We start from the raw sequence: 27,792 nt of genomic DNA on the forward strand, positions 1-27,792 counted from the left end.
GTTTTTTCTCTATCTCTGGGTGGCAACTATTTCATCGAAGAAACTGCTTTGGAGCAGAAACTGCATCGGGCCCATTATATAGTAATAGTGTAATGAAATATCCTTGACATAACGGTATGTAATAACAGGCTACACATGGCATACTGTATGTCATTTATTCCCAACCATTTGCACATAGTGTTCCCCAGCATTCAACCTGGTGCTTCCTGCATACTACATTTGGATTTGTTATCTGAGTTTCCACATGGCTTTCTAAAAAAAAAAAAAGTCTGCAAATGGAACAAATACATTCATAATACCAGCCAGTGTCGGACTGGGGCATAAAGGGCCCAACGGGGGAATACAGAGGTAAGGGCCCATGTTTAGGGTTGTGGCCAGCCTCCAGAGGGGGTGTTGCCAGCTAATACAGATGCTTGGCTAACCATTAGCGAGTGTATGGTCTGGGCCCTTTATAATTATATTCCATGCATGATAATGTACCAGACTAATAACAGGAATGCACTTTAGAAAATACACCATAGTCCTGTGCAGTATAATGTAAATATGTATAACGTATAATTCAAGTGCACAGTCTGGAACGTGATCCCTAGGGGAGGGGGGGCAAGGCAGTGGGGCCCACCGGGGGATTCCCCTGTGGGCCAGTCTGACCCTGATACCAGCTGTAACCTTAATACATGATAATGATATTTTCATATCACTACCAGGGACGTGCAGTCAGGGGAGGCAGTGCCTCCGCTGTCATAATGATTAAAAAAATACAAGGAAATATTTCTAACACATATCTTGCATCATACATATGTTCTTTGTATTTTTTTAAATAATTTATTCTATGAAAACACTGCTAAATGTGGATGCAAGGCAGCAAGAGTGCTGCTTCCCACTGACAATGATGAAGCAGCTAGGGGGGGGCAAGCAGCGGGCGGGGCCAAGCAGTGGGCAATTAAATCTCATTGAAAAAAAGCCAGAGAAGCAGCACCAGCACATTTGCCTCAGTGACAGTGATGTGCAGAGGCAGAACTCTGGGAGGCAACGGGGTCATCTGCCGCCGGGCTGCTGCTCTGAAGGGGGGCACCTTTCCTCCCATTCTGTAACACCATTGAATGAAGTTAATTGATAGGTGCCGCTGTCTTTTCAGTGGCCGACTTCCTCATTGGTCCCTGCACCTTACAAATCACACCCTCTTTATTATTCACATTTTACAAGTGTCACACCCAGGATTATAAACCACAACCTATTACACTGGAAGCAGACACCTTACTGATGAAGCTGTTTGCTCCTGTATAGGAAATATGAGACTTTTAACTATATGAAGATACTTCTCTGACAATTACACATAACTTCATATAGTTAGAATTCTCATGCTTCCTGTACAGGAGCAAATAACTCCATCAGTAAAGTGTCTGCTGTCAGTGTAACAGGTCATGGGTTCTAATGCTGGGTATGACTGCTAAAAAATGTGTAATTTAAAATAAAAGACAATTAAATTTATAAATACAGTATAAACAATTTTTGCAGAACACTCCACACACACACACACACACACACACACACACACACACACACACACACACACACACACACACACACACACACACACACACACACTTATCTTGATATAGGAAATAGGGGGCACCAATATTTATCTTGCCTCCGGGCAACTGGGACGAACTTACGCCACTGGTGATGTGCCTTCAGCCCACATGAAAGCACGCCCCCCTGAGGGGGGACTCCATTTTATTTTTTGGGGGTCTCCACTTTTTGAGGAATTCCAGCCCTATGCTGACCAGTTATGGGGTGATTAATGTGATGGCAGGGGGACCCGACACTGAGTGTCCCTCCTGTTATGGCATTATCCCCTGGCTGGTTGTGTCTGGTGCTGGTTACTGTTGAGTAAGTGGAACCCTAGACTTTTTGTTTTCTTTTTAATGGGAGTAGGAGGGGCTACGCAGGGTTTAATTAGTGCCTCCCCAGCCATGGACCTCACTGCATGTCACTATATATTGTCAGTGAACATCCCCCTGAATTCTGTAGTATAATATTCCTTGCCACAGTGCGCATTTCCCCGGCAGTACTATCAGTACATCACAGTTCTGTTTTCTTTACAGTGGTCATATAAGTAGAGGATGACTACTACTGTGTGTACTCATGGAGGAGCGGGCACTGAGCTGAGTCTTTGCCATAGGTGACAGAAAGCTTCACTCCTGGATGTATATGACCAGTAAAGTGGCAACTGAGGCATTTTGTTTATCAAATAAAATAATAAAACACGCTGTGTCTTTTTTCATTGGCAAGGTTTATGAGGCTGTGGCTGGTTTCATCTTATGACACAGTGAACACATGCAGTAGGTCTACCTGTTATTCTGTGACCAGTTTATGCTAAGGGTATCTTTATTACGAAAGATGTGGCAGTCATAGTGTATGCTGCTTCATATTTACAGTACAGTATTTACAGTGTACAGTACATCTCTGCAAGGGCGTAGCTACCATACGTGCAGGCAGTGAAGCTGCTATGGGGCCCAGAGCTGAGAGGGGCCCACCTTTCCTGTCAAAGTTACATGAGTTATATACATTTTTGGCCATTGAGTGATACGCTGGGGTACGTTCAGTCTTTTTTCCTTGGGGCCTGCAATATATCTAGGTATGCCCCTGGACCTGCTCAATGTAGTGTGGTATAAGATGAACTGGAGGGCATTTTAATGTTATATAATATGAACCGGGGCACTGTAATGAGGCACAATATGAACGGGGAGCACTATATATATCATAATGTGAATTGGGGGTACTGTGCGGCATAATGTGTACTGGCAGCTCTGAAATGTGACATAGGGTGAACTTAAGCATTACTGCGATTCATAAAAGAAACTAGGGCACTACTATGGGGCATAACAGTAAATAAGGCTCTACTATGGTCAGAAAATGAACTAGGGCACTATTATAGCGCATAAAATTAACATGTGCCGCAGAGAAGTTTCTCTCTAGGAGCATTGGGATGGGGGCCCCTTCAAAATGTTGCTATGGGGCCCACAAAGTTCTGGCTATGCCCCTGCATCTCTGCATATGTGCAACTGAATATATAGACAAAGAGTAAGGACAGTTTTACACTTCCTCCCGGAACATAAAACTGCAGCCTACTATAGATGAGGCTGATGGTGCTGAACAAAGATATTTTGTAAAGTACAGAAAAAAAAAAAATATTTACCAGAAATACTGCTAATGTCTGACCTCAGGATTCCAAGATATCTACGTTGCTACAGTACGTTGAAATAAATGACAAAAAATCAGTTTATGCAACCACACTCGTGACATATTTATTTTTTATATACAATGAATTACATAACAATTGTTAAATTACAATAATATACAGTATGATAAGATTAGCAATGTCTTTTTTTATTTTAAAATTGCTATTGTTTTGAATACAATATATCATTTGTACTTTAAAATGAAAAGGATTGTGGCAATTATTCCATATTTGTTTACTTAAAAAAATAAATGTACACAATTATTTTGTTTTTATTTTGTATAAACCAGTTTTCATTTCAGCAGTTACTAGGGAGCTTTCCATCCAAGAATATTTTAATACATCAGAGAGTCATTTCATTCATTCTGTATATTACTCCTATTAATTTACAGCATAGATGCTTGGCGAATACAAAATTCATCTATGTATATCAGCGGTTCTCATTCGCATCAGTGGTACAAGCAGGAAGGCTAGGTGGTACTCCAGCTTACAGTAAGTACAAGCTACACTAGGGATGGAAAAGATGTTGACAGTGGTCTGCTGCAATGATACCTGTAGTTGTCTGTCCAGAGCAAATGGGGATCAGTACAAAATTCCGCCGGACGGGATCCCAGCGGTTGGAATACCGACACCGGGATTCCGACTGGCACAATCCCGACAGGGGGGCGAGCGCAACGTAGCCCCTTGCAGGCTCGCTGCGCTCGCCATGCTGCGGGCACGGTGTCTCGCTACGCTCGGCACACTAATTTATTCTCCCTCTATGGGTGTCGTGGACACCCACAGAGGGAAAATATGTTGGGATTGTGCCGGTTGGGATCCCGGTGTCGGTATTTCGACCGCCGGGATTCCGTCCGGCGGGATCTTGACCGCATATCGAGCAAATGCACTTACACCCAACCCCAGTGTGGAGACAGTCCAGACAAGACCAGACCCAGCAATGAGTCCTATAGTATTTTTTATTTTTGACTTTGTGTTGCTGAAGGAAATAGCTGAAGCCATAGCATGAAGAGGATTGAGTAGGCCAGGCAGCTACAAGAACATCAGACAAAAGGTCAAGAGTGGGCTGGAGCGAACTAGGAAAAATAGGGCTGGCAGAAGAGACACAGAGGGGCTCATGATGATGGAGACAAAGGGGGTGTTATGAGGCTGGAGAGAAATAAAGGTGTCATGAAGCTGGCAAGAAACAGGAGGTCACGAGGCTGGGTTAAGAGATAGGGTTGTATGAGGCTGTAGAGAGACTGGGAGGCCTTGATAGTGGAGAATTAGCAGATTCTGGTCTCCAGGCACAGAGTCTGGTTGTTGTCAATTCCCTTTCCATTTGCTGTAAGGGCCAGAAGTGGAGGGCAGGTTTATAATGGGTAGCAGTGACGTTCGGTGGGGTGAGGCAGGTGAGGCAGAGCCTTTCCTGTCATACTTACGTTTAAACCAGAGTTTTGATTGAATAAATTATATGAAAAATACCACTAATTTGAAATATCTTCTTTTCATTATTCTAATAATTTTTACAGCCAAAACTCTGGAGTAAAAAGTCTATGGCAGGTGAGGCAGCTTATCTTTTCAGCACATCTTTGATCGAAACTCATAAAATTCTGAAGAGTTTATACTGCTTTACCTGTGTATAATGCCCAGATGTACCCTTTGGCTTATATATTGCATGAAAATCTGGCGCTGGGGTTAGCCAGTGCCTCCTGAGCTATTTAGCTCACCGCACGTCCCTGATGGGTAGACTTCTAGCGCTGTGGATGGCAGTGAGAGCTCTGTGAAGAGGGCAATATGTTATGAGGAATAAATGTGACAAATATTTTACATTTTTATAATTGCATACCTTCTGCAAAGTAGTATGTATTTCCATAATCGCTATATGGTACTTGTAAAAAAAATAAAAAAAGCGACAATTCTCGTGTACAGTATATGAGTATCTATCTCTCACCAAATGAGAAGAGGAAGCGGAGATATTATTACGTCACAGAACAATTTGGTTGTGTTACATTTAGGAATTGTATTGAGCATTTACAGAACCACAATATGTAGGATTTTTAACATCATAGCAATTATTTGCTTCAATACAGGAATTTTTCATAGGAAGTGCAGCAATATAGAATACAGCTCTTTGAAATGTAACACCTGGTCGATTAGCATTGTGCTTTTGAGTTAACCCCCCCCCCCCCAAACTTTCCATTTAAAAGAATCAGTTAATAACAAGTCTTTACATAAGTACATACTAGGAAGAGATGGGTGTAGAAGTAATTTGATGGATTAGTTATGAAGTTAAATGTGTTGTTTAACATTAATGTTAAAATTGTTACGCTTGTCTTCTTAAATGGACTATCCAGTTTCCTCTTAAGATGATAATAAATCTTTGCTTATTTTGTGTGCAAACCTATGGGAAGGGGGGGGAGAAAAACTAGTGCAGATACATCGCCGGAGAGTCTTTGGACTATTCTGAAAAGGCTCCATGGCAGATCACCAATAATTTAATTTCCTTCATAGAATGCAAAGCTCCAAACATTATGTTAATACAAATCTTCAAAGGTCTTCTAAATATTTAAAGCAATATAAGTGACTTGTTATTAGCCAAATAATTTGTAAATAATTAGTATATTTTAACTAATGGTGTGTACACACAGTGAGATTTTTTCTTACGATTTTGACTATATAGTCAAAATCGTAAGAAAAGTTAGAGCAGATCGCAAGGTGAAAGTCACCTTGCAATCCCAATGCGATGCAGATGCGCGGTCCCGTGCGGTCGGCATTGCAAGGCTAGATAGACTGTGCAGGCAAGTCAATTTTGACTATCTCGTAGAAAATATAGTCAAAATTGACACTTAGCTAAAATCGCACATAGCCAGTATCACAAGCACAGTCATTATGTGCTTGCGATACCGACCTAGTCCCTATTGCACAGTGAGAATCGGGGTTAGCCCATGTCTCACCGTGTGTATGCACCTTTATATGTTTAAATTGAATGTTTGCCTATCTATCCTATTCCTATGTCTTGTGTCTCACATGTGTTGTATGAGGGTTATGCTGATTGTTTAACACATAAGCGCGGCATTAGTACTTGTCTTTGTAAGAGCATGAATTGTGCTTTTGTTTGTACCACCTACAGTATCTGCTGTTATGGCTGACTATTCATTGATTTATTATCCTTCTGTTTTTATTCATGTATTTGCTATTATTTGTGAGGCAGGCATTATAATTTAATGAAGATGATGATAATTGATTAATTAAAATAACATATAACAGTGCTTTTTCCATCACACATGCCCATGTGAAGACCATTACCCTCAGTGACCTGTTCAGATTTCATGTGCATCTGAAAGACAGCCAGCGTTTGAATTTAACTTTATCATTGCTAAATGTAATTCATATTGTCTGAAATGATTAGGAAACACAAATCATGAAAAACATGCCAGATCTCTAAATTAGTTGGTTGCATATTTCATGCTTATGTCAGAATTACTGGATAGTTAGAAACAGATCTCATAGTACATTGGACAGTAAGTAACATAAGAAACATACAAAAGTGTAGGAAAATAGAAACAGTACTAAAGCACTCAATAACAAGCAATAATACATATATAAAGTAGGACATTAATAGACACTTAGGTGTTTTTGTAATTTTTTTTTTTTAAGCCACAACATCCATAGCACAAAAAGACCCCACTCATTGCTGATCATTTCAGTGTGCTGGAATCAGCTAACCTGAAACAGAATCCTGGTTAGTGACTCTTTTTTGTTTTGTATCACTTATGGAAGACTTCCATATACAGTTAAAAAATTAAAAAGTAAATAAAATCTGAGAACTAGGTACACTGTACATTGGAATGTATTATGATCAGTAGATTATTCTATGTTGCCCACAATCACTTGCCCACAGTCTTCATGCTTCGGGATCGTAGTCTTGGTATTCCTAAACAAATCATAAAAACGCAGTATTATTAGGTTACCGACAATAAAGTGCTTGTGTCTTCAGTGCAAATAACTTGTACTTTATAGTTGTACACAGGTTTCTGTAGAAACAGTTTATACTGAACGTCCGAGCTGTTTATTACAGCTCTGGTACCAAATATATTATAAATAACCATAGCACCTTAGCACTCTCTATATAAATAAAAACACAAGGCATACAGTAAGTGGCATAAAAATTGGTAAGCAAGAATGGTCAGAAACTAGAGATGTGCGGCGGGAACTTTTCGTGTTTTCTGTTTTGGTTTTGGCTGTAATTCCTCGCTCGTGTTTGGTTTTGGATTGGTTTTGCCAAAACTACCCTTTCGTGTTTTGGTTTTGGATCTGGATGATTTTTGAAAAAAACATTAAAACGGCTAAAATCAAAGAATTTGAGGGTAATTTTGATCCTACTGTATTATTAACCTCAGTAACATTAATGTCCACTAATTTCCAGTCTATTCTGAACACCTCACACCTCACAATATTGTTTTTAGGCCAAAAGGTTGCTACGAGGTGGATGTATGACTAAGTTAAGTGACACAAGTGTGTGGCACAAACACCTGGCCCATCTAGGAGTGGCACTGCAGATACAGACAAGATGGCAGATTTAATAAATAGGCCCCAAACAGCACATCATGCAAAGAAGAAAAAGAATTGCAATGAGGTTGCTGCATGACTAAGCTAAGCGACACAAGTGTGCAGCAAAAACACCTGGCCCATCTAGGAGTGGCACTGCACTGGCAGACAGAATGGCAGATATAAAAAAAGGCCCCAAACAGCACATCATGTAAAGATGTAAAAGAGGTACAATGAGGTAGCTGTATGACTAAGCTAAGCGACACAAACAATTGGCCCATCTCGGAGTGGCACTGCAGTGTCAGACAGGATGGCACTTACAAAAACTAGTCCCCAAACAGCACATGATGCAAAGAAGAAAAAGAAGTGCACCGAGGTTGCTGTATGACTAAGCTAAGCGACACAACCACCTGGCCCATCTAGTAGTGGCATGCAATGGCTGAATGTCGAAAGTGGGCCGCAATTTTTCAGTCCACTGACAGCATCTCCTGCACGCCCCTGTAATTTTTCAAAAATTCTGCAATAGGTGGATTTATACGGCAGTACCCCTGGACTAATACAGCAGTGTCAGACAGGATGGCACTTTAAAAAACCATGCCCAAAACAGCACATGATGCAAAGATGAAAAAGAGGTGCACTAAGGTTGCTTTATGACTAAACTAAGCGACACAAGTGTGCGGCACAAACACCTGGCCCATCTAAGAGTGGCACTGCAGTGGCAGACAGGATGGCACTTAAAAAAAGGCCCCAAACAGCACATCATGCAAAGAAGAAAAAGAGGTGCAATGAGGTAGCTGTATGACTAAGCTAAGCGACACAAACAATTGGCCCATCTAGGAGTGGCACTGCAGTGTCAGTCAGGAGGGCAGAAATAAAAAAAAGACCCCAAACAGCACATCATGCAAAGATGAAAAAGAGGTGCAATGAGGTAGCCGTATGACTAAGCTAAGCGGCACAACCACCTGGCCCATCTAGGAGTGGCATTGCAGTGTCAGACAGGGTGGCACTTAAAAAAAATAGTACACAAACAGCACATCATGCCAAGAAATAAAAGAAGGCAATAAGGTAGCTGTATGACTAAGCTAAGCGACACAAGTGTGCGGCACAAACACCTGGCCCATCTAGGGTTGGCACTGCAGTCTACTGCACTAATGGTGGATACCAGACGCACGTCTAACACCAGCATAGTTTTATGGCCCCAGTAATCCACTTTGCAACAGGGTATATATATATATATACTAGGTGATTCATCACGCCCTATGGGCGCTCTTCACACCGTCGTAAAGGGCTACGCCCCTGTGGGCTGAGGGATGGTGGAGGGGGCAGGAGGTGTTGGGCTTGTTGGAGTTGTGGGTGTGTTTGGCAGGGGGATTGGGGAGGGTATGTCCGAGGCTGCCATAGGTGGTGTAGTTCCACATGGGGTGTGTGGGTGGATGGTGAAGGGTATGGGGGGCTTTGTAGTGTTCATGGGAGGGGTGGAGAGTAGGGTAGGGGGAGGTTGATGGTTTTGTTGAGGTTTCGTGTGAGCTGCAGGGATGGTGTATTTGCATAAGCTGTGTGTCAAGTATGGGGCTACAGTGTTTGGTGGATGTTATTGTGAGGTGTTGTGGGTGTTGGGCAGGTGTATGTTGTGTGGATGTGGGGTAAAAGTGTACATGGTGTGTTGTTTGTATGTGAAGGGGTGGGTGTAGTGAGGTGGAGGTGTGTGGCCTTGTGGATGGGGATGTTGGTGCAGAGGTGGTGGTATAAATGGGGTATGTGGATGTTGGGAGTGGTGGAGGGTTGGCAGTGGGGGGTATGGAATTTTTGAAGGGGGAACGGATGTGCTGTGTGTGAGGGAGGAACATGTGGTGTGTAGGTGGGTTGAGAGGGAGTGTTGCGTTTGGCAGGGTGTGCATAGGTGCTTAGGGGGTTTTGTGGGTGTGGTGGGGAGGTAGATGGATTAGGGATTGAGGATGTATGTGTTAGGGAGTGTGAGGGTTGGCTTTGGATTGTTGATGGTGGTGAAGGTAATGTGTTTGGTGTGGTGGTGTGTGTAAGTGTTAGTAGGTTTGGCCTGTGGCCCTGTAAGATGCTGGGGAGGGTGAATGAGTGTGTATGGGCTGAACCGTGGATGGTGGCCGGTGACTGCGTATACAGGGGCAAGGGGTAAGGGATGGTGTAGGTGGTGTAGTACTTGTTGCATTTGTGTTTGTGCGGTACACGAGGACAGGGGTGGGTGTTGGAACGTGGCATGGGTGGGGGAGTTGCAAATGGGGAGTGTGGTGGGATGATGGAGGGTATTTGGGGTGGGGTGCTGTAAGGAAGGGGGGGTGGGGAGTGAGTTAGGGGGATGGTGCATGGGGTAATGGTTGGGTGGTGTATGTGTGGACGGTGGATGTTAGGTATGGGGTTAGCTTGTTTGGGGGATGTGCTTGTGAGGTGCAGCTGATGTGGTGGAGGTGGGTGAGGTGGAGTTGCGGGTGGGGTTGTGTTGAGGGTTAGGGGTTTTTGGGTGGTGGTTGTGTTTTATGATGTAGAGAGGGATGGTGTTGTGTGCGGTGCATGTGGAAGATGGTTTTATGTGAAAGGGTCGTGTGGATGGGGGTGATGTTTTAGAGTGGTGGGTGGAAATGTGGTGTGTACATGATGTGAGTGGTGGAGGGTTTGCTGTGAGGGGATGGCAATCAGGGTGGGTGAAGGCAAAGTGCGTGTGTGAGGGAGGAAGGGCTGGTGGACAGGTAGGTTGAGAGGGGGTGCAGGGTGTTGCAAAGCCATGTGCAAGGTGGTGTTGGTGGGAGGGGTTTAGGGAGTATGCTGAACTGTTATTGTGGGATCTGGGGTGTGTTTGGAGGGTGCGTCTATTGTGTTTTTGTGGGAGCGGTGGGTGGATTGTTTATGTTTGTGGCAAGGTGAAGTGGATGTGGTGTTAGGGTGTTTGTTGGGGGCAGAGGTGTGTTGTGTTAGCAGATGTTGGAGTTGGAATTGGCGTATTAGTGGCTTTAGGCTATGGGGGTAGTGTTGTGGGGTAGATGGTGTTTTGATGGTTTGACCAAATTATTTGGGTGCAGAGGGAGGGAGGTGGGTGTGCGATAGGGTTAGGGTGGTGTGTGGCTGGATTGTGGAGGGTGTTGAAAAGAATGTGTGTGGTGGAGTGTTTTTTGTGAAGGGTACGTAGTTTGGGGTGTGGTTTGCTGAAATGCTGTGGGTAATGATTTATGGTCCTTGGGCAAGTGTGTGGAGAGGGGTCACTGCCTGTATATGTTTTTGCGTAGGGGTGAGGGATGGGGGTGGTGATAGGAGGTGTAGTGTGGGATGGAGTTGGGTGGCAGGGGAATGGGGGAGGGGGTTTGAAGTTGGCATGGGTGGAGGAGGTCCACATAGGATGGGTGGTTGGATGGTGGAAGGTTTTTGTGGGGTTTGTGGTGTGTGCATGGGAGGGGAGGGGGTGGCAGGATTAGTCAGATGTGTAAGGTTGTGCTGTGGTTGTGTTGGATGGGTGTTGTATTTGTGTTGGCTGGGTGGGCAGTATGGGTGCATTGCGGTTGTGGGATGGGCTTGCGGTGTGCGCGGTGGTGTTGGCCAGGTGGTTGCATAGGTGTGGGTTTGTTTGTTAAATGTAGTCTTGTGTGTGTTAGGGTTGTTTCCCCTAGTGGTGTGAAGGCAATGGGGGAAGGGGTGGTTGTTGTTGGGTGGTGGTGTAGCAAAGATGGGTAAGGTGTTTTGTGTGTGTGTTGGGGGGAGAGGAAAGGGAAGTGGAGGGTGCGTGCGTGTTGTTAGGAGTGTGGATGGTGAGTGTGTGTGTGTGTGTGGAGGGGGGGGGAGAGTAAAAAGGGGGGAGAGGAAAAATGGGGGGAAGAGGGGGGGAGGGCAGTGGAGGGTGCGTGCGTGTTGTTGGGAGTGTGGAGGGTGAATGTGTGCGTGGGGGGAGGAGTGGAGGGTGCGGGCATGTTGTTAGAAGTGTGGAGGGTGAGTGTGTGCGTGTGTAGGGGGGAGGGGAAAGTGGAGGGTGCGGGCGTGTGGAGGGTGTGTGTGTGGAGGGTGTGTGTGTAGGGGGGAGGGGAAAGTGAAGTGGAGGGTGCGGGCGTGTTGGTAGGAGTGTGGAGGGTGAGAGTGTGTGTGTTGGGGGGAGGGGAAAGGGAAGTGGAGGGTGCGGGCGTGTTGGTAGGAGTGTGGAGGGTGAGTGTGTGTGTGTTGGGGGGAGGGGAAAGGGAAGTGGAGGGTGCGTGCGCATTGTTAGAAGTGTGGAGGGTGAGTGTGAGTGTGTGTGTAAGGTAGAAGTGGTTGCCGTGTATGTGGTGATAGGTGTTGGTATATGTGGGGCCATGAGGCTGCTACTTGTTTCCCCCCTTGTGATGGACGGGGTGCACCTGGTGGGATGGTTGATATGGGGGGCACGCCGTATGTGAGTGGGTGGGTGAGGGCGCTGTCTGCACAACACGGAGTAACAGTAACACCGGCCATAGCTGTACATGCGGCATCACCCTGACAGCACGCCGCACCTGACTCTGTACCAGCGTTATCTCTGTCGCTGCTGCTGGCTCGGACCCGACGACCCCGCTGGATGTTCGGAAACAGATAGATTCGTCGGGTCGGAGGCAGCAGCGGTGAGAGATAACGCTGGTACAGAGTCAGGTGCGGCGTGCTGTCAGGGTGATGCCGCATGTACAGCTGCGGCCAGTGTTTCTGTTACTCCGTGTTGCGGACGGCGGGTCCCAGGCAGCGTGTCAGTGGCTGCATGTGGCAACAGGCGACGGGCTGGTGCGGAGGGAGGGGTGCGGGTGTCACTGGGCTCCCGGGCAGTGTGTCCCGTCTGTGCCATCGGGTGCTCCCCCCAGCTCTGCTCCCCCCACCGCGGGCCCTGTTCCCCGGGTCATACAGCCGCAGCGGCCTCCGCTCCCCCCACCGCCGGCCAGTGTTTGCAGCGGTAGTGGGGAGGGTGGGAGCGATGTGTGCGGGCTGGGTGTTAGCCGTCAGTGTGTGGCCGCGGCGCGGCTGCACTCTTACAGATGGTAGGGGAGGTTAGTGGCGGCCTCGGTAGCGGGTGTGTGTCCCGCCGTGGTGGGGAAGGTGGGTGTGTTAGGTGGTGGTGGGTGTTTGCAGGGGAGGTGAGGGTGTCTGGGTATCCATACGTACCTTGCAGTGTGGGGCATCAGTGCACTGCTAGCTTGTGGCTGGAAATGGTCTGTTGAATCTGTGGCTGGTGGTCCCTTCTGGGGTGTGTGGTGTGCTGACACTGAGCAGCTCCTGGCCTGTCCAAGTCTGCCCAGGTCTGTGACTCCACCCAGCGTTACAAATGCAGGCACAGAGTCACAGGGCTAATATATAGGATATATATATATATATATATATATATATATATATATATATATATATATATATATATATATATATATATATATATATATATATATATATATATATATAGCAGTAGCAATGGAATTATGTGGCAGTACCACTGGACATATATGGCAGGATCACTGGACTGGACTTGTACGCCAGTACCACTGGAATTATATGGCAGGATCACTGGATTTATACGGCAGTATCGCTGGACATATACGGCAGTATCAATGGACATACTGTATACGGCAGTATCACTGGACATATACGGCAGTATCACTGGACTGGACTTATATGCCAGTACCACTGTAATTATACGGCAGGATCACTGGAAATATACGGCAGAATCACTGGACTTATACGACAGTACAACTGGAATTATATGGCAGGATCACTGGAATTATACGGCAGGATCGCTGGATTTATAAGGCAGTACCACTGGACATATACGGCAGTACCGCTGGACATATACGGCAGTATCAAAGAACATGTATGGCAGTATCACTAGACATATATAAGGCAGTATTCACTGGACTGGACTTATACGCCAGTAGTACCACTGGAATTATACGGCAGGATCACTGGATTTATACGGCAGTACCGCAGGACTTATACAGCAGTATCAATGGACATATATGGCAGTATCAATGGATATATGCGGCAGTATCACTGGACATATACAGCAGTATCACTGGACTAGACTTATACGCCAGTACCACTGGAATTATACGTCAGGATCAATAGAAATATACCGCAGGATCACTGGAATTATACGGCAGGATCACTGGATTTACACGGCAGTACCGCTGGACATATAGGCAGTATCACTGGACATATATAGCAGTATCACTGGACATATACAGCAGCACAGGGACACCACCACTGGACTAATGCAGGACAACACAGCACCACTGCAATGGACTGGACTTATACAGCAGCACTGGATATATGGCAGCAGAGGACACAACCACTGTGACTGGACTGATGCAGCACAACACACCACCACTGGATTGATGCAGCACAACACAGCACCACTGGACTGGACTTATACAGCAGCACTGGACATATGGCAGCAGAGGATACCACCACTGTGACTGGACTGATGCAGCACAACACACCACCACTGGACTGATGCAGCACAACACAGCACCACTGGACTGGACTTATACAGCAGCACTGAACATATGGCAAGTGAACCGAACCCGCTTATCTCTATCAGAAACCACACACCACAAAATGTATATCACAACTTCAAAATGTTATTTAGCTCTCTACGTGTAACAACCTTGGGGTTTAAAGGCTTTCAGGTTTACATCAGCCCTCAATTTTTCTTATCTGTTCTGTTTTTTATAGCTATTGTGGCATTTTACTAAGTACTGTACTACGGAGCAGATAACACACCTGCAACACTCCCATAGCATGCTCAAAAGATGGACCATCTCTGTGACACCTACCTGTCACTGCCCAGGAACGCCCAATACATTTTCAATATACTATACTTCTCTGTACGTGCCTCAAAAGTGCAACTGTGACTCTGGGCCTGATTCATTTTTTGCAAAAAAAAGCATGTAACTTTGAGTAACTTTGAGTCTTTCACAAATCATGTTGCCACGCAAGGGGAGTACAAGGGGACATTTATATTGTTTCTGTGCAGGGTAAATACTGGCTTCTTTTGCATGTAGTCCACAAATGTTACACAGCTTTATTTTTACACTGCAATTTAGATTTCAGTTTAAACACACCCCACCCAAATCTTAATCTCTCTGCACGTTACATCTGCCACACCTGCAGTGCAACATGGTTTTGCCCATTTGCTTGCTTTTTTGCTTTACTTACAAAAAGTAAGTGGAACTTACAAATGAAATAACAAAAAATTGCTCCACTACATCAGACATTGGGGGTAATTCTGAGTTGATCGCAGCAGGATTTTTGTTAGCAGTTGGACAAAACCATGTGCACTGCAGGGGAGGCAGATATAACATGTGCAGAGAGAGTTAGATTTGGGTGTGGTGTGTTCAATCTGCAATCTAAATTGCAGTGTAAAAATAAAGCAGCCAGTATATACCCTGCACAGAAACAAAATAACCCACCCAAATCTAAATCTCTCTGCACATGTTATATCTGCCCTCCCTGCAGTGCACATGGTTTTGCCCAACTGCTAACAAAAATCCTGCTGCGATCAACTCAGAATTACCCCCACTGGCAACATTTGCACCTCCTAATCAGGCTCAATGTCTCTGACTAACTGCCTTGCAAAAATTAGCAGCCAAAAATGTAACTCTTTCCTCCATATTGACCTAAGGATATAGGGGGTCATTCCAAGTTGATCGCTCGCTGACGATTTTCGCAGCGATCAGGTAAAAAAACGGCAAAACTGTGCATGCATATGCACCGCAATGCGCAGGCGTGTCGTACGGGTACAAAGAGGAGCGGTGCTGGGCGATGGGTTTAGTGACGATTCCATTCGCACAGCCGAACGCAAGGTGATTGACAGAAAGAGGGCGTTTATGGGTGTCAACTGACCATTTTCTGGGAGTGTTTGGGAAAACGCAGGCGTGTCCAGGCATTTGCTGGGACGGTTGTCTGACGTCAATTCCGGCACCAAAAAGACTGAAGTGATCGCTAGGGCTAAGTAAGTCCAAAGCTTCTCTGAAACTGCACAAAATGTTTTTGCTGCGCTCGGCTGCACAGGCGTTTGCACACTTGCAAACCGAAAATACACTGCCTCATGGGCGGCGATTATGTGTTTGCACGGCTGCTAAAAGTAGCTAGCGAGCGAACAACTCGGAATGACACCCATAGATGTCAAAGTATTGGTTTAAATCTGTGTTTGTGTTTTACGTTTTTTAGCATAATGGATAAGGTTCTTAGCTGGCATGTTATGGCTGGAGCTTGAGTTTATCTAAGCTCTATAAATATACTAAATATTTACCAAATATTATAACTGCGGCTTTCAATACAAAAAAACTTGATCTCTATTAAAAATTAAATATTTTGGTTATAACCAATTTTTAATGAGGACATATTTAGTTATCTAATAATTCTAAAATCCATCATTAGAACAGTTCAGATAATGATACCGTTCCCTGGTGATTTCATTCTCTATACTTAACATACGAAGCAGTTAATTATCAATTTATGAGTTTAAAAGAAAAAAGTCTGTTTTGGATGTAATTATTTGTGAAGAGAACCTTTTCAAACAGAAATCCATACCGTCTATGGAAACTATGGGGTAAATTTACTAAGATTCGTGTTTTCCCGTTTGAGGTCAAAGTTCAATCACGAATGACATCGAAAGTGTAAATATGCAACTTTTTGAATTGATTACGACTAATTTACTAAGCTGCCGTATTCTGCATTTTCGGGTTTTCCGATGTCGATGTCATTCGTTTTTTTAGGCAGTGTTTTACGTGAGTGACTTGTAAAACACTGCCGACCTTAATACAATGAATCTCGGCCGGATCTGAGAGATCCGTGCTGGGCTTCATTGTGCACTTTGTTAAACAAAAAAATAAAGTTTAAATGTAAAAAAAAATTGCGTGGGGTCCCCCCTCCTAAGCCAAACCAGCCTCGGGCTCTTTGAGCCGATCCTGGTTGCAGAAATATGGGAAAAAAATGGACAGGGGTTCCCCCATATTTAAGCAACCAGCATCGGGCTCTGCGCCTGGTCCTGGTTCCAAAAATACGGGGGACAAAAAGAGTAGGGGTCCCCCGTATTTTTGAAACCAGCACCGGGCTCCACTAGCTGGACAGATAATGCCACAGCCGGGGGTCACTTTTATACAGTGCCTTGTGGCCGTGGCATCAAATATCCAACTAGTCACCCCTGGCCGGGGTACCCTGGGGGAGTGGGGACCCCTTCAATCAAGGGGTCCCCCCCCAGCCACCCAAGGGCCAGGGGTGAAGCCCGAGGCTGTCCCCCCCATCCAATAGGCTGCGGATGGGGGGCTGATAGCCTTTGTGAAAAGTGATTGATATTGTTTTTAGTAGCAGTACTACAAGGCCCAGCAAGCCTCCCCCGCAAGCTGGTACTTGGAGAACCACAAGTACCAGCATGCGGCGGAAAAACGGGCCCGCTGGTACCTGTAGTACTACTACTAAAAAAATACCCCAATAAAGACATTACACACACACACCTTGAAAGTATAACTTTAATACATCCATCCACACCTCCATATACACATACTTACCTAATGTTCCCACGCTGGTCGGTCCTCTTCTCCAGTAGAATCCATGGTGTACCTGTAGAAAAAATTATACTCACATAATCCAGTGTTTTCGGCTCCTCGGTAACTCCTTTTGTAATCCACGTACTTGAAAAAATAGAAAAACGGATACCCGACCACGAACTGAAAGGGGACCCATGTTTTCACATGGGCCCCCTTTCCCCGAATGCCAGAAACCCACTCTGACTGATGTCTAAGTGGGTTTCTTCAGCCAATCAGGGAGCGCCATCGGCTGTGTGCTCCTGTACTGTCTGACAGGCGGCACACGGTGTTACAATGTAGCGCCTATGCGCTCCATTGTAACCAATGGTGGTGACCTCACCGCTGACCTGAAAGTTCCCACCATTGGTTACAATGGAGCGCATAGGCGCTACATTGTAACACCGTGTGCCGCCTGTCAGACAGTACAGGAGCACACAGCCGATCAGGAGGGTGCTACAACGTGGCGCTCCCTGATTGGCTGAAGAAACCCACTTAGACATCAGTCAGAGTGGGTTTCTGGCATTCGGGGAAAGGGGGCCCATGTGAAAACATGGGTCCCCTTTCAGTTCGTGGTCGGGTATCCGTTTTTCTATTTTTTCAAGTACGTGGATTACAAAAGGAGTTACCGAGGAGCCGAAAACACTGGATTATGTGAGTATAATTTTTTCTACAGGTACACCATGGATTCTACTGGAGAAGAGGACCGACCTGCGTGGGAACATAAGGTAAGTATGTGTATATGGAGGTGTGGATGGATGTATTAAAGTTATACTTTCAAGGTGTGTGTGTAATGTCTTGTTTGGGGTATTTTTTTAGTAGTAGTACTACAGATACCAGCGGGCCCATTTTTCCGCCGCATGCTGGTACTTGTGGTTCTCCAAGTACCAGCTTGCGGGGGATGCTTGCTGGGCCTTGTAGTACTGCTACTAAAAACAATATCAATCACTTTTCACAAAGGCTATCAGCCCCCCATCCGCAGCCTATTGGATGGGGGGGGACAGCCTCGGGCTTCACCCCTGGCCCTTGGTTGGCTGGGGGGGGGACCCCTTGATTGAAGGGGTCCCCACTCCCCCAGGGTACCCCGGCCAGGGGTGACTAGTTGGATATTTGATGCCACGGCCGCAAGGCACTGTATAAAAGTGACCCCCGGCTGTGGCATTATCTGTCCAGCTAGTGGAGCCCGGTGCTGGTTTCAAAAATACGGGGGACCCCTACTCTTTTTGTCCCCCGTATTTTTGGAACCAGGACCAGGCGCAGAGCCCGATGCTGGTTGCTTAAAAAAGGGGGGAACCCCTGTCCATTTTTTCCCCATATTTCTGCAACCAGGATCGGCTCAAAGAGCCCGAGGCTGGTTTGCCTTAGGAGGGGGGACCCCACGCAATTTTTTTCCTGAAAATTTAGAACATTTCCCCCCCCCCTTCCCACTGAAAAACATGCACGGATCTCATGGATCCGTGCATGCCTATACAAACATGGGATAAAAAAGCAGGTCTGTTTTTTTTTTTAGCACTTTTTCACGATTTGTATTTTATCACGGCAGTGTTTGGCTATTGTCGGCAGTGTTTGTGTTTTGCACTTTTTAGTAAATTCCCGATTTCTAGCAAATTGCAGGCGTATTTGACCGATGGTGTATTGATTCGTGATTTTTTCCTAGGACTTCCAAAATATTACGAATGCCCTCATCACTGCCGTGATTTTTGCTTAGTAAATTACCGAGATGACACTTTGATAAAAAAACGGCATCTCGGTCAAAATCGGGACCTTAGTAAATATACCCCTATCTCTCTTTCCACTAAGGCTCAGAATCAGAATGACAGTTCATGGTCTCAGGTCCCTTCTTGGATGTAGGTCAGTTTGGAATTAGTAATTAGTATTTTTGAATGTGTTCAAATATTTACAATCGGATACAAATCTCTCCTGTCCTGGTCAAGAAATGGTCGGTAATTAATAAGATATCTTTGCAAGATTAGCTACATTTGCATGTTTAGCTAAACATGCATAGGAAAGCTGTGGTGTTCTCATTCATCAGCAGTGGCGGTTTGTACCTATGGGCTGCAGGACAGCAGCCTCCGCAGGTAAAATCTGCCACCCTGCTCATTGGCTTTGAAGCCAGATGCAGTCCATGAGACTGCACTGGCTTCACTGTGACTGGCAGTGACCTCCTATTGGGAGTCCTAACTGCCAGTCACAGACACTACAGGCAGTCACATTGGGAGGTGTTTCCTCCCTCCGGAGCTGCCAAATCGGACTACAATAGGCAGAGCCAGCTTCCTGTAGGAAGCCAGCTCCCTGCCTCGTCAGCCCTAGTCAGCTTCTATAGGCTGCGGCCGATGCAGTCCATAGAAGCTGTGGTTTTGCACATGCACAGTACTGTTGCCGCTACTGCGCATGCGCTGGATCCCGGCATGTGTGAACTGTAAATAGCACAGGTGCCGGGACCCAGTCAGTGGTCCTGGTGGGGACAAGGAGGGGGAGGCCCAGCAGCATTGGCAGCACTCCTACTCTAACAAGGTAGGAGTCGCCGCTGTTCATCAGTGATTTTAATCATAAAGGGGCATATTTATTAAAGCATACAGTATTTGCTGAAATAGTAAGGATCCCCAGGTTTTAAGATGGAGGGACTGCAGCGTAAGCTACCACTTTAGTTCCAGCTCTTCACTGGGACGGGCTCTTATTGGAGCCAGCCTTCCAGCCAGAGATTCTTCCTAAATTATTGGAAAAGATTCATTGTAATGTTACGAATTAAGCATATATTATCATAGCCCATACACATTTAAAATATGGGATATGATAAGGCCTTCCCAAAGTTTTTTTATTTTCAATGTGACTGATGTACAGACAAATCATTACAGTTCTTAAAAATAATAATAATAATAATATATATATATATATATATATATATATATATATCCAGTGGTGGCACTCAAACGTGACTTATACAGCAATGAAAAAGGAAGAGACAAAGCTCTTATCCGTAGTTAACGTTTCAGTTTTTATAACTTTCGTCAGAACAACAGACGAAAGTTATAAAAACTGAAACGTTAACTACGGATAAGAGCTTTGTCTCTTCCTTTTTCATTGCTGTATAAGTCCCGTTTGAGTGCCGCCACTGGATATTTTGATACATGCACACTGAAGTGACGGAGGGCACCAGGGCATCTTGTTATGGGAGGTATTGAGTGTCGGTAATTGTGTTGCTATATATATACACTGCTCAAAAAAATAAAGGGAACACTAAAATAACACATCCTAGATCTGAATGAATGAAATATTCTTATTAAATGCTTTGTTCTTTACATAGTTGAATGTGCTGACAACAAAATCACACAAAGATTATCAATGGAAATCAAATTTATTAACCCATGGAGGTCTGGATTTGGAGTCCCCCTTAAAATTAAAGTGGAAAAACACACTGCAGGCTGATCCAACTTTGATGTAATGTCCTTAAAACAAGTCAAAATGAGGCTCAGTAGTGTGTGTGGCCTCCACGTGCCTGAATGACCTCCCTACAATGCCTGGGCATGCTCCTGATGAGGTGGCGGATGGTCTCCTGAGGGATCTCCTCCCAGACGTGGACTAAAGCATCCGCCAACTCCTGGACAGTCTGTGGTGCAACGTAGCATTGGTGGATGGAGTGAGACATGATGTCCCAGATGTGCTCAATTGGATTCAGGTCTGTGGAATGGGCGGGCCAGTCCATAGCATCAATGCCTTTGTCTTGCAGGAACTGCTGACACACTCCAGCCACATGAGGTCTAGCATTGTCTTGCATTAGGAGGAAACCAGGGTAACCGCACCAGCATTTGGTCTCACAAGGGGTCTGAGGATCTCATCTCGGTACCTAATGGCAGTCAGGCTACCTCTGGCGAGCACATGGAGGGCTGTGCGGCCCCCCAAAGAAATGCCACCCCACACCATTACTGACCCACTGCCAAACCGGCCATGCTGGAGGATGTTGCAGGCAGCAGAACATTCTCCTTGGCGTCTCCAGACTCTGTCACGTCTGTCACATGTGCTCAGTGAGAACCTGTTTTCATCTGTGAAGAGCACAGGGCGCCAGTGGCGAATTTGCCAATTTTGGTGTTCTCTGGCAAATGCCAAACGTCCTGCACGGTGTTGGGTTGTAAGCACAACCCCCACCTGTGGACGTCGGTCCCTCATACCACCCTCATGGAGTCTGTTTCTGATCGTTTGAGTAGACACATGCACATTTGTGGCTTGCTGGAGGTCATCTTGCAGGGCTCTGGCAGTGCTCCTCCTGTTCCTCCTTGCACAAAGGTGGAGGTAGCGGTCCTGCTGCTGGGTTGTTGCCCTCCTACGGCTTCCTCCACATCTTCTGATGTACTGGCCGGTCTCCTGGTAGCGCCTCCATGCTCTGGACACTACGCTGACAGACACAGCAAACCTTCTTGCCACAGCTCGCATTGATGTGCCATCCTGGATGAGCTGCACTACTTGAGCCACTTGTGTGGGTTGTAGGGAGGTCATACAGGCACGTGGAGGCCACACACACTACTGAGCCTCATTTTGACTTGTTTTAAGAACATTACATCAAAGTTGGATCAGCCTGTAGTGTGTTTTTCCACTTTAATTTTAAGGGTGACTCCAAATCCAGACCTCCATGGGTTAATAAATTTGATTTCCATTGATAATTTTTGTGTGATTTTGTTGTTAGCACATTCCACTATGTAAAGAACAAAGTATAGAATATGAATATTTCATTCATTTAGATCTAGGATGTGTTATTTTAGTGTCCCCTTTATTTTTTTGAGCAGTGTATATATATATATATATATATATAAAAATATATATGTGTGTGTGTGTGTGTGTGTGTGTGTGTGTGTGTGTGTGTGTGTGTGTGTGTGTGTGTGTGTGTGTGTGTGTGTGTGTATATATATATATATATATATATATATACACACACATATGTATATAACAGACCACATTTCACAGTGGATGAGATATTTGTACTCCAGAGCTTTCACTTGGGACTCTCTTGGGAGGTTCCGTATTTGTCCAGGGTGCAGGACAATTTAACCCCACACCTATCACATGGTTTCACGCTAGAGGCACCAGTCAGACCTTCTTCAGTCATTAGACCATAGTTCATACCACCTAATATCCTGAACTTTTGGTAACCACAGAATTGCTACTCTATGTACATCACCAGCACCATGATATCATATAGAATAGTGAGACTGTAAATAGATACAGCAACATGATAATTTACATGTTGCTAGCATACCATAGTTAGTGCTTGGTTCTCCTCTCTGTTAAATATACATACTGTACCTGGAAGTAAGCTGCTAAGAAGGATTTAGTGCAATCTTTGATCACTATGTAATATTATGAGTGTTTTCTGTTATACAAATAGTCTTTGTACCATTTATGGTTATAAAATGATAGATAACCGGACACAATTAGTCAAGAAGGCTTTTGTGCCAGCAACTATTTTTCATGTGCAAATAAAGTTATGTTTGAAGTACAAAAACAACTTTTGTCTTTCATTACTATGGGGGTATCCAATTACCTGCGGTATATTACCAGAAGTAATTGTTATGCACACCAGTGCCTGCAGGAAAGTACTGGTGTCAGAACTGTTATGCACTCCAGTGCCTGCAGGAATGTACTGGTGTTTGAACTGTTATGCAAAACAAATGGACTCACAGACAGACTGGGGAATATGACATAACGTACACAGAAGGTGATAGGGTAACAAAATACACACAAGGTGAACAGAGAAGCCCAGAGGCTAAGGAACTGGGTATCTCCCTTGTATTAGAACTGCTCAGATGGGAAAAGCAAGATGTTGTGTTTTAATACGTAGAGAACCCGAAATGCTGTTGCTAAGGGCAACAGCAAAACCCTAAAGGGTTACCAACGGGTGTGGCAGTAAACTCCTTGGTCAGAGATGGAATGATAGACACAAGGAGAGTCTCCACAATCCTAATTCTCACTTGCAGTGCACAGGTTCAGCTTACTGCCACTAAACTGACCCCTGACACCTAGCACAGTGAGACAGGATTAGACAGGCAAGTCTTAGAATACAGCCGCAAACTTGCTAAGTTCACAGAGTAGTAACAGAACCCCAGCAAGCTAAACGACTGACTCCAGTCTTACTGCTAGGTCTGGATTGGCAGAGTGTAATACCAAATCCCCAGGCCTATTTGCAGTAAGCAACAAACAAATACAAAGCTACACAGTACTGGTTAACTTTCAGGAACTGACTAACCAACAAAGATTCAGCAGCATCTGCTTACCCTGAGAAGAGGCCTTATAAAGCAGGTGCTGTCCACGCCCCACTCAGACCTCACAGACTGTGAGCACAAAAACCAGCACCGGATCCCCTGCCGTGCACAGAGCCTATAACCACTGCACAGCAAAAGACCCGAACCGGAGTATCAGCTGCGCTCAGGTTACTCCGCTAGCACTTGTCTCCCGGTTGCCATGACGACGTGGCAGCACAGGGCAGGAGACCCTAACAGTACCCCCCCTCTGACGAGGGGTCAAAGAACCCCTACCACCGGGTTTATCGGGGAACTGCGAGAAGAAAGAGCGTATCAGTCTGGGGGCATGAAGATCACAACTGCGCACCCACGACCGCTCCTCCGGGCCATACCCCTTCCAGTGCACCAAAAATGACAGCCGACCCCGAACCACCTTGGAGTCAAGAATCCTTTCAACAACAAACTCCCTCTGGCCACGTATCAGAAGAGGGGAAGGTCTTCCACTGGAAGAAGGATTACTAATCGCCCGTTTTAAAAGGGAACAATGAAATGTTTTATTGATACCCAAAGAACGGGGCAGATCTAACTGAAATGCCACCGGATTGATAACCCTGGTGATCTTATAAGGGCCGATGAACCGGGGGCCTAACTTATGAGATGGCTGTCTCAACTTCAAATTCTTGGTAGACAACCAGACGAAGTCTCCTAATTTGAAGCTGCAGGGTCTTTTCCGCTTATCAAAAACCCTTTTGGTCACTAATGACACAGACACAAGGGCTTTCTTCACTTTCCGCCAAATACCTCTAAGGACCGAAACCACAGAGGAACCACCAGGCGTGGAGTCCAGGGGGTCAAAAGAATTGGCCTTAGGATGATGCCCATACACACAAAGGAAGGGAGAGATCCCTGTAGCAGAGTGAGCCGCGTTGTTATAGGCAAACTCCGCCATGGACAGATGAGCAACCCAGTCAGTCTGACACTTGGAGACATAACACCTGAGGAACTGCTCCAAGGACTGGTTCACCCTTTCAGTCTGCCCATTAGACTGCGGATGGTAGCCTGACGACAAGCTGACAGAAATCTGGAGATCGGAACAAAATGCCCTCCTGAATTTGGCCACAAACTGGGATCCGCGGTCAGAGACCACATCAAGTGGCAACCCGTGGAGACGCACAACATGCAGCATAAATAATTCAGACAGGCATCTGGCCGATGGCAGCCCAACCAGTGGAACGAAGTGCGCCATCTTCGAAAACCTGTCAACGACAACCCAGATGGCTGTCATCCCCGAGGATTTGGGCAAGTCCACCACAAAATCCATTGAAATGTGGGTCCATGGCTTAGATGGGATAGAGAGTGGATGTAATGGGCCAACAGGAACCCCTCTAGGAGTCTTATTTCGGGCACAGATGTCACATGCCCGAACCCACTGATCCACATCCTTAGCCACCGAGGGCCACCACACCGCCCTAGATAGCAACTCCCGAGTTCTGGCAATACCCGGGTGACCTGCCGACTTCTTGGCATGGAATTCCAGGAACACTCGCTGTCTTAACCTAGGAGGCACAAACAAAAGACCTACCGGAAGGTCTGGAGGAGCCTGCTCCTGTGCTCTAAGGACTAATGATAAGAGGTCCTGGGTAATGCCCACTTTAATACATGATGGGGAAACAATGGGCAACGGCTCCTCGGTGGTCTCCTGGATTGGAGCAAAACTCTGCGAGAGCGCATCAGCCTTGATGTTTTTTGACCCAGGGCGATATGTTATCAAAAAATGAAAGCGAGCAAAAAACAAAGCCCATCGTGCCTGCCTGGCATTGAGACGCTTTGCTGACTCTAAATATGCCAGATTCTTATGGTCAGTGAGAATTGAGACCACAAACTTAGCCCCCTCAAGCCAGTGTCTCCACTCCTCGAGTGCATCCTTAATAGCCAACAATTCCCGGTTACCCACGTCATAATTCATCTCGGCAGGCGAAAATTTACGGGAAAAGTAAGCACAGGGATGAAGGCGATTATCAGACACTCCCATCTGAGAAAGCACTGCCCCAATACCCATCTCAGAGGCATCCACCTCCACCACAAAAGGACGCTCTGGATCTGGGTGTCGCAGCACCTTGGCCGAAACAAATGCCCTTTTGAGACGGGCAAAAGCCGCTTTAGCCTCACAAGACCAGAGAGCAACATCCGCCCCTTTCTTAGTGAGTGCCACCAAGGGCGCCACTATAGACGAAAATCCAGCGATAAATCGTCTATAAAAATTCGCAAAGCCCAGGAAACGCTGAAGCGCCTTCAAACTAGTGGGCTGCACCCAATCCAGGACTGCCTGTACCTTGGAACCCTCCATTTGGAAACCTTCTGGGGAGATAATATATCCTAGAAATGCGATTTGCTGAACTTCAAATTCGCACTTCTCCAGCTTCGCCCCAAGCCGGTGGTCTCTGAGTTTCTGGAGGACTAAGCGTACATGCTTCCGATGTTCCTCCAGGGAATGGGAGAAGATTAGGATGTCATCTAAGTATACAACTAAGAATCTATCCAAATATTCCCTGAGCACATCATTCATGAAATCCTGGAAGACTGCCGGGGCATTACAGAGCCCAAAAGGCATCACCAAATATTCATAATGCCCTGAGTGGGTATTAAAGGCAGTCTTCCATTCATCCCCCTCTCTTATTCGGATTAGATTGTACGCACCGCGTAGGTCAATCTTAGAAAAAATGGTGGCAGTACGAAGCTGGTCAAACAAGACCGAAATGAGAGGCAGTGGGTATGAGTTTTTAATCGTGATACGGTTCAATTCCCTGAAGTCGATGCAGGGTCGCAACGAACCGTCCTTTTTACCCACGGAGAAGAACCCCGACCCAACTGGATACTGTGAAGGTCTGATAAATCCCTTAGCCAAGTTCTCCTGAATGTACTCTGCCATAGCCTGAGTCTCAGGACGTGACAGGGAGTACAACCTGCTCTTGGGAAGCTTAGCATTTGGCAACAAATCAATGGCACAGTCATAGGGGCGATGGGGAGGTAGTACCTCTGCAACTTTTTTGGAGAACACGTCCGCAAAATCTGCATAACACCCTGGCAATCCTGGCAAACTTAGCTGCGAGAGCCTGACTGGAAGGCTCAAGCAACTCCTGAAACAATCAGTACCCCAACTAAGAATCTCCCCAGAGACCCAGTCAAATTGAGGATTGTGGGCCCTTAACCAGGGTAACCCCAACACCAATGGGGCAAAAGTACAGACAGTCACATAAAAGGACAATTTTTCAGAGTGTGTGGCTCCAATAAACAAAGAAATCTGGCTAGTGCAAGAGGTAATTTTACCTTGGGATAATGGTTCCCCGTTTAACCCACAAATCTCAATTTCCGATGCCAAGGGTACTAAGGGAACAGAGTGTTTCAGGGCGAATTGGCGGTCCATAAAAACCCCGTCGGCCCCACTGTCCACAAAGGCCTCAGTCTTGACAGTTTGACCGAGGATCTTCAAGGTCACCGGAATGATAAAAGTCTTCTTGGGAAATTATGACTTCTGGCCTGACAGGATATTTCCCATCACCCTCAGGCCCTGAAGTTTTCCGGCTTTTCTGGGCATGATACTACCACATGACCTTTATTCCCACAGTACAAACACAACCCCTGCTGTCTCCTCCGCGTCTTCTCACGCGAGGAGAGGCGGGTAGCCCCAATCTGCATAGGCTCCTCGGAAAATTCCTCAGAGTCTGAGGTTCCCTTGGGAAGGAAGGAAATCTCAGTCTCCCTTTCAAGCCTACGCTCTCTCAGCCGTCTATCCACCCGGATGGATAACTGCATGAGCTGATCCAAGCTATCAGGCAAGGGATATTGTACCAGTTGGTCTTTTATCTGGTTAGAAAGACCTCTTCGGTACTGGTGTCTCAGGGCTGGGTCATTCCACTGGGTATCATGGGCCAACCTCCGAAACTCCGTACAGTAAACCTCAACTGGCCTTCGCCCTTGCTTAAGGATCGAAATCTGAGCCTCGGCTGAGGCCGTCTTGTCAGGGTCATCATACAACATGCCCAGTGCCGTAAAAAAAGCATCAACACTTTTAAGCGATGGACAGTCAGGCTGCAACCCATATGCCCAGACCTGTGGGTCTCCTTGTAGCAAGGAAATCACTATGCCCACCCGCTGAATCTCCGACCCAGAAGACTGAGGCCTAAGCCGGAAGTATAGCTTGCAGCTCTCCTTGAAACAAAAGAACTGCGAGCGATCTCCAGAAAAACGATCCGGGAGATTTACTTTC

General features: G+C 45.9%; 1 protein-coding gene across 1 annotated transcript in view; it reads right to left on the bottom strand.

Moving 5' to 3' along the window:
• Window positions 1-3,278: 3,278 nt before the first annotated feature.
• The window catches only part of SNCA (synuclein alpha), a 179,114-nt gene continuing 154,600 nt past the window's right edge, over window positions 3,279-27,792 (bottom strand). Inside the window, exon 6 of the mRNA XM_063917266.1 lies at window positions 3,279-7,154. Within this exon, the coding sequence (XP_063773336.1) occupies window positions 7,125-7,154 (30 nt within the window). The 3' untranslated portion in view covers window positions 3,279-7,124. The remainder of the gene's footprint in view (window positions 7,155-27,792) is intronic.

The sequence above is a fragment of the Pseudophryne corroboree genome, chromosome 1 (genome assembly GCF_028390025.1).
Source record: "Pseudophryne corroboree isolate aPseCor3 chromosome 1, aPseCor3.hap2, whole genome shotgun sequence".
NCBI classification, from domain to species: domain Eukaryota; kingdom Metazoa; phylum Chordata; class Amphibia; order Anura; family Myobatrachidae; genus Pseudophryne; species Pseudophryne corroboree.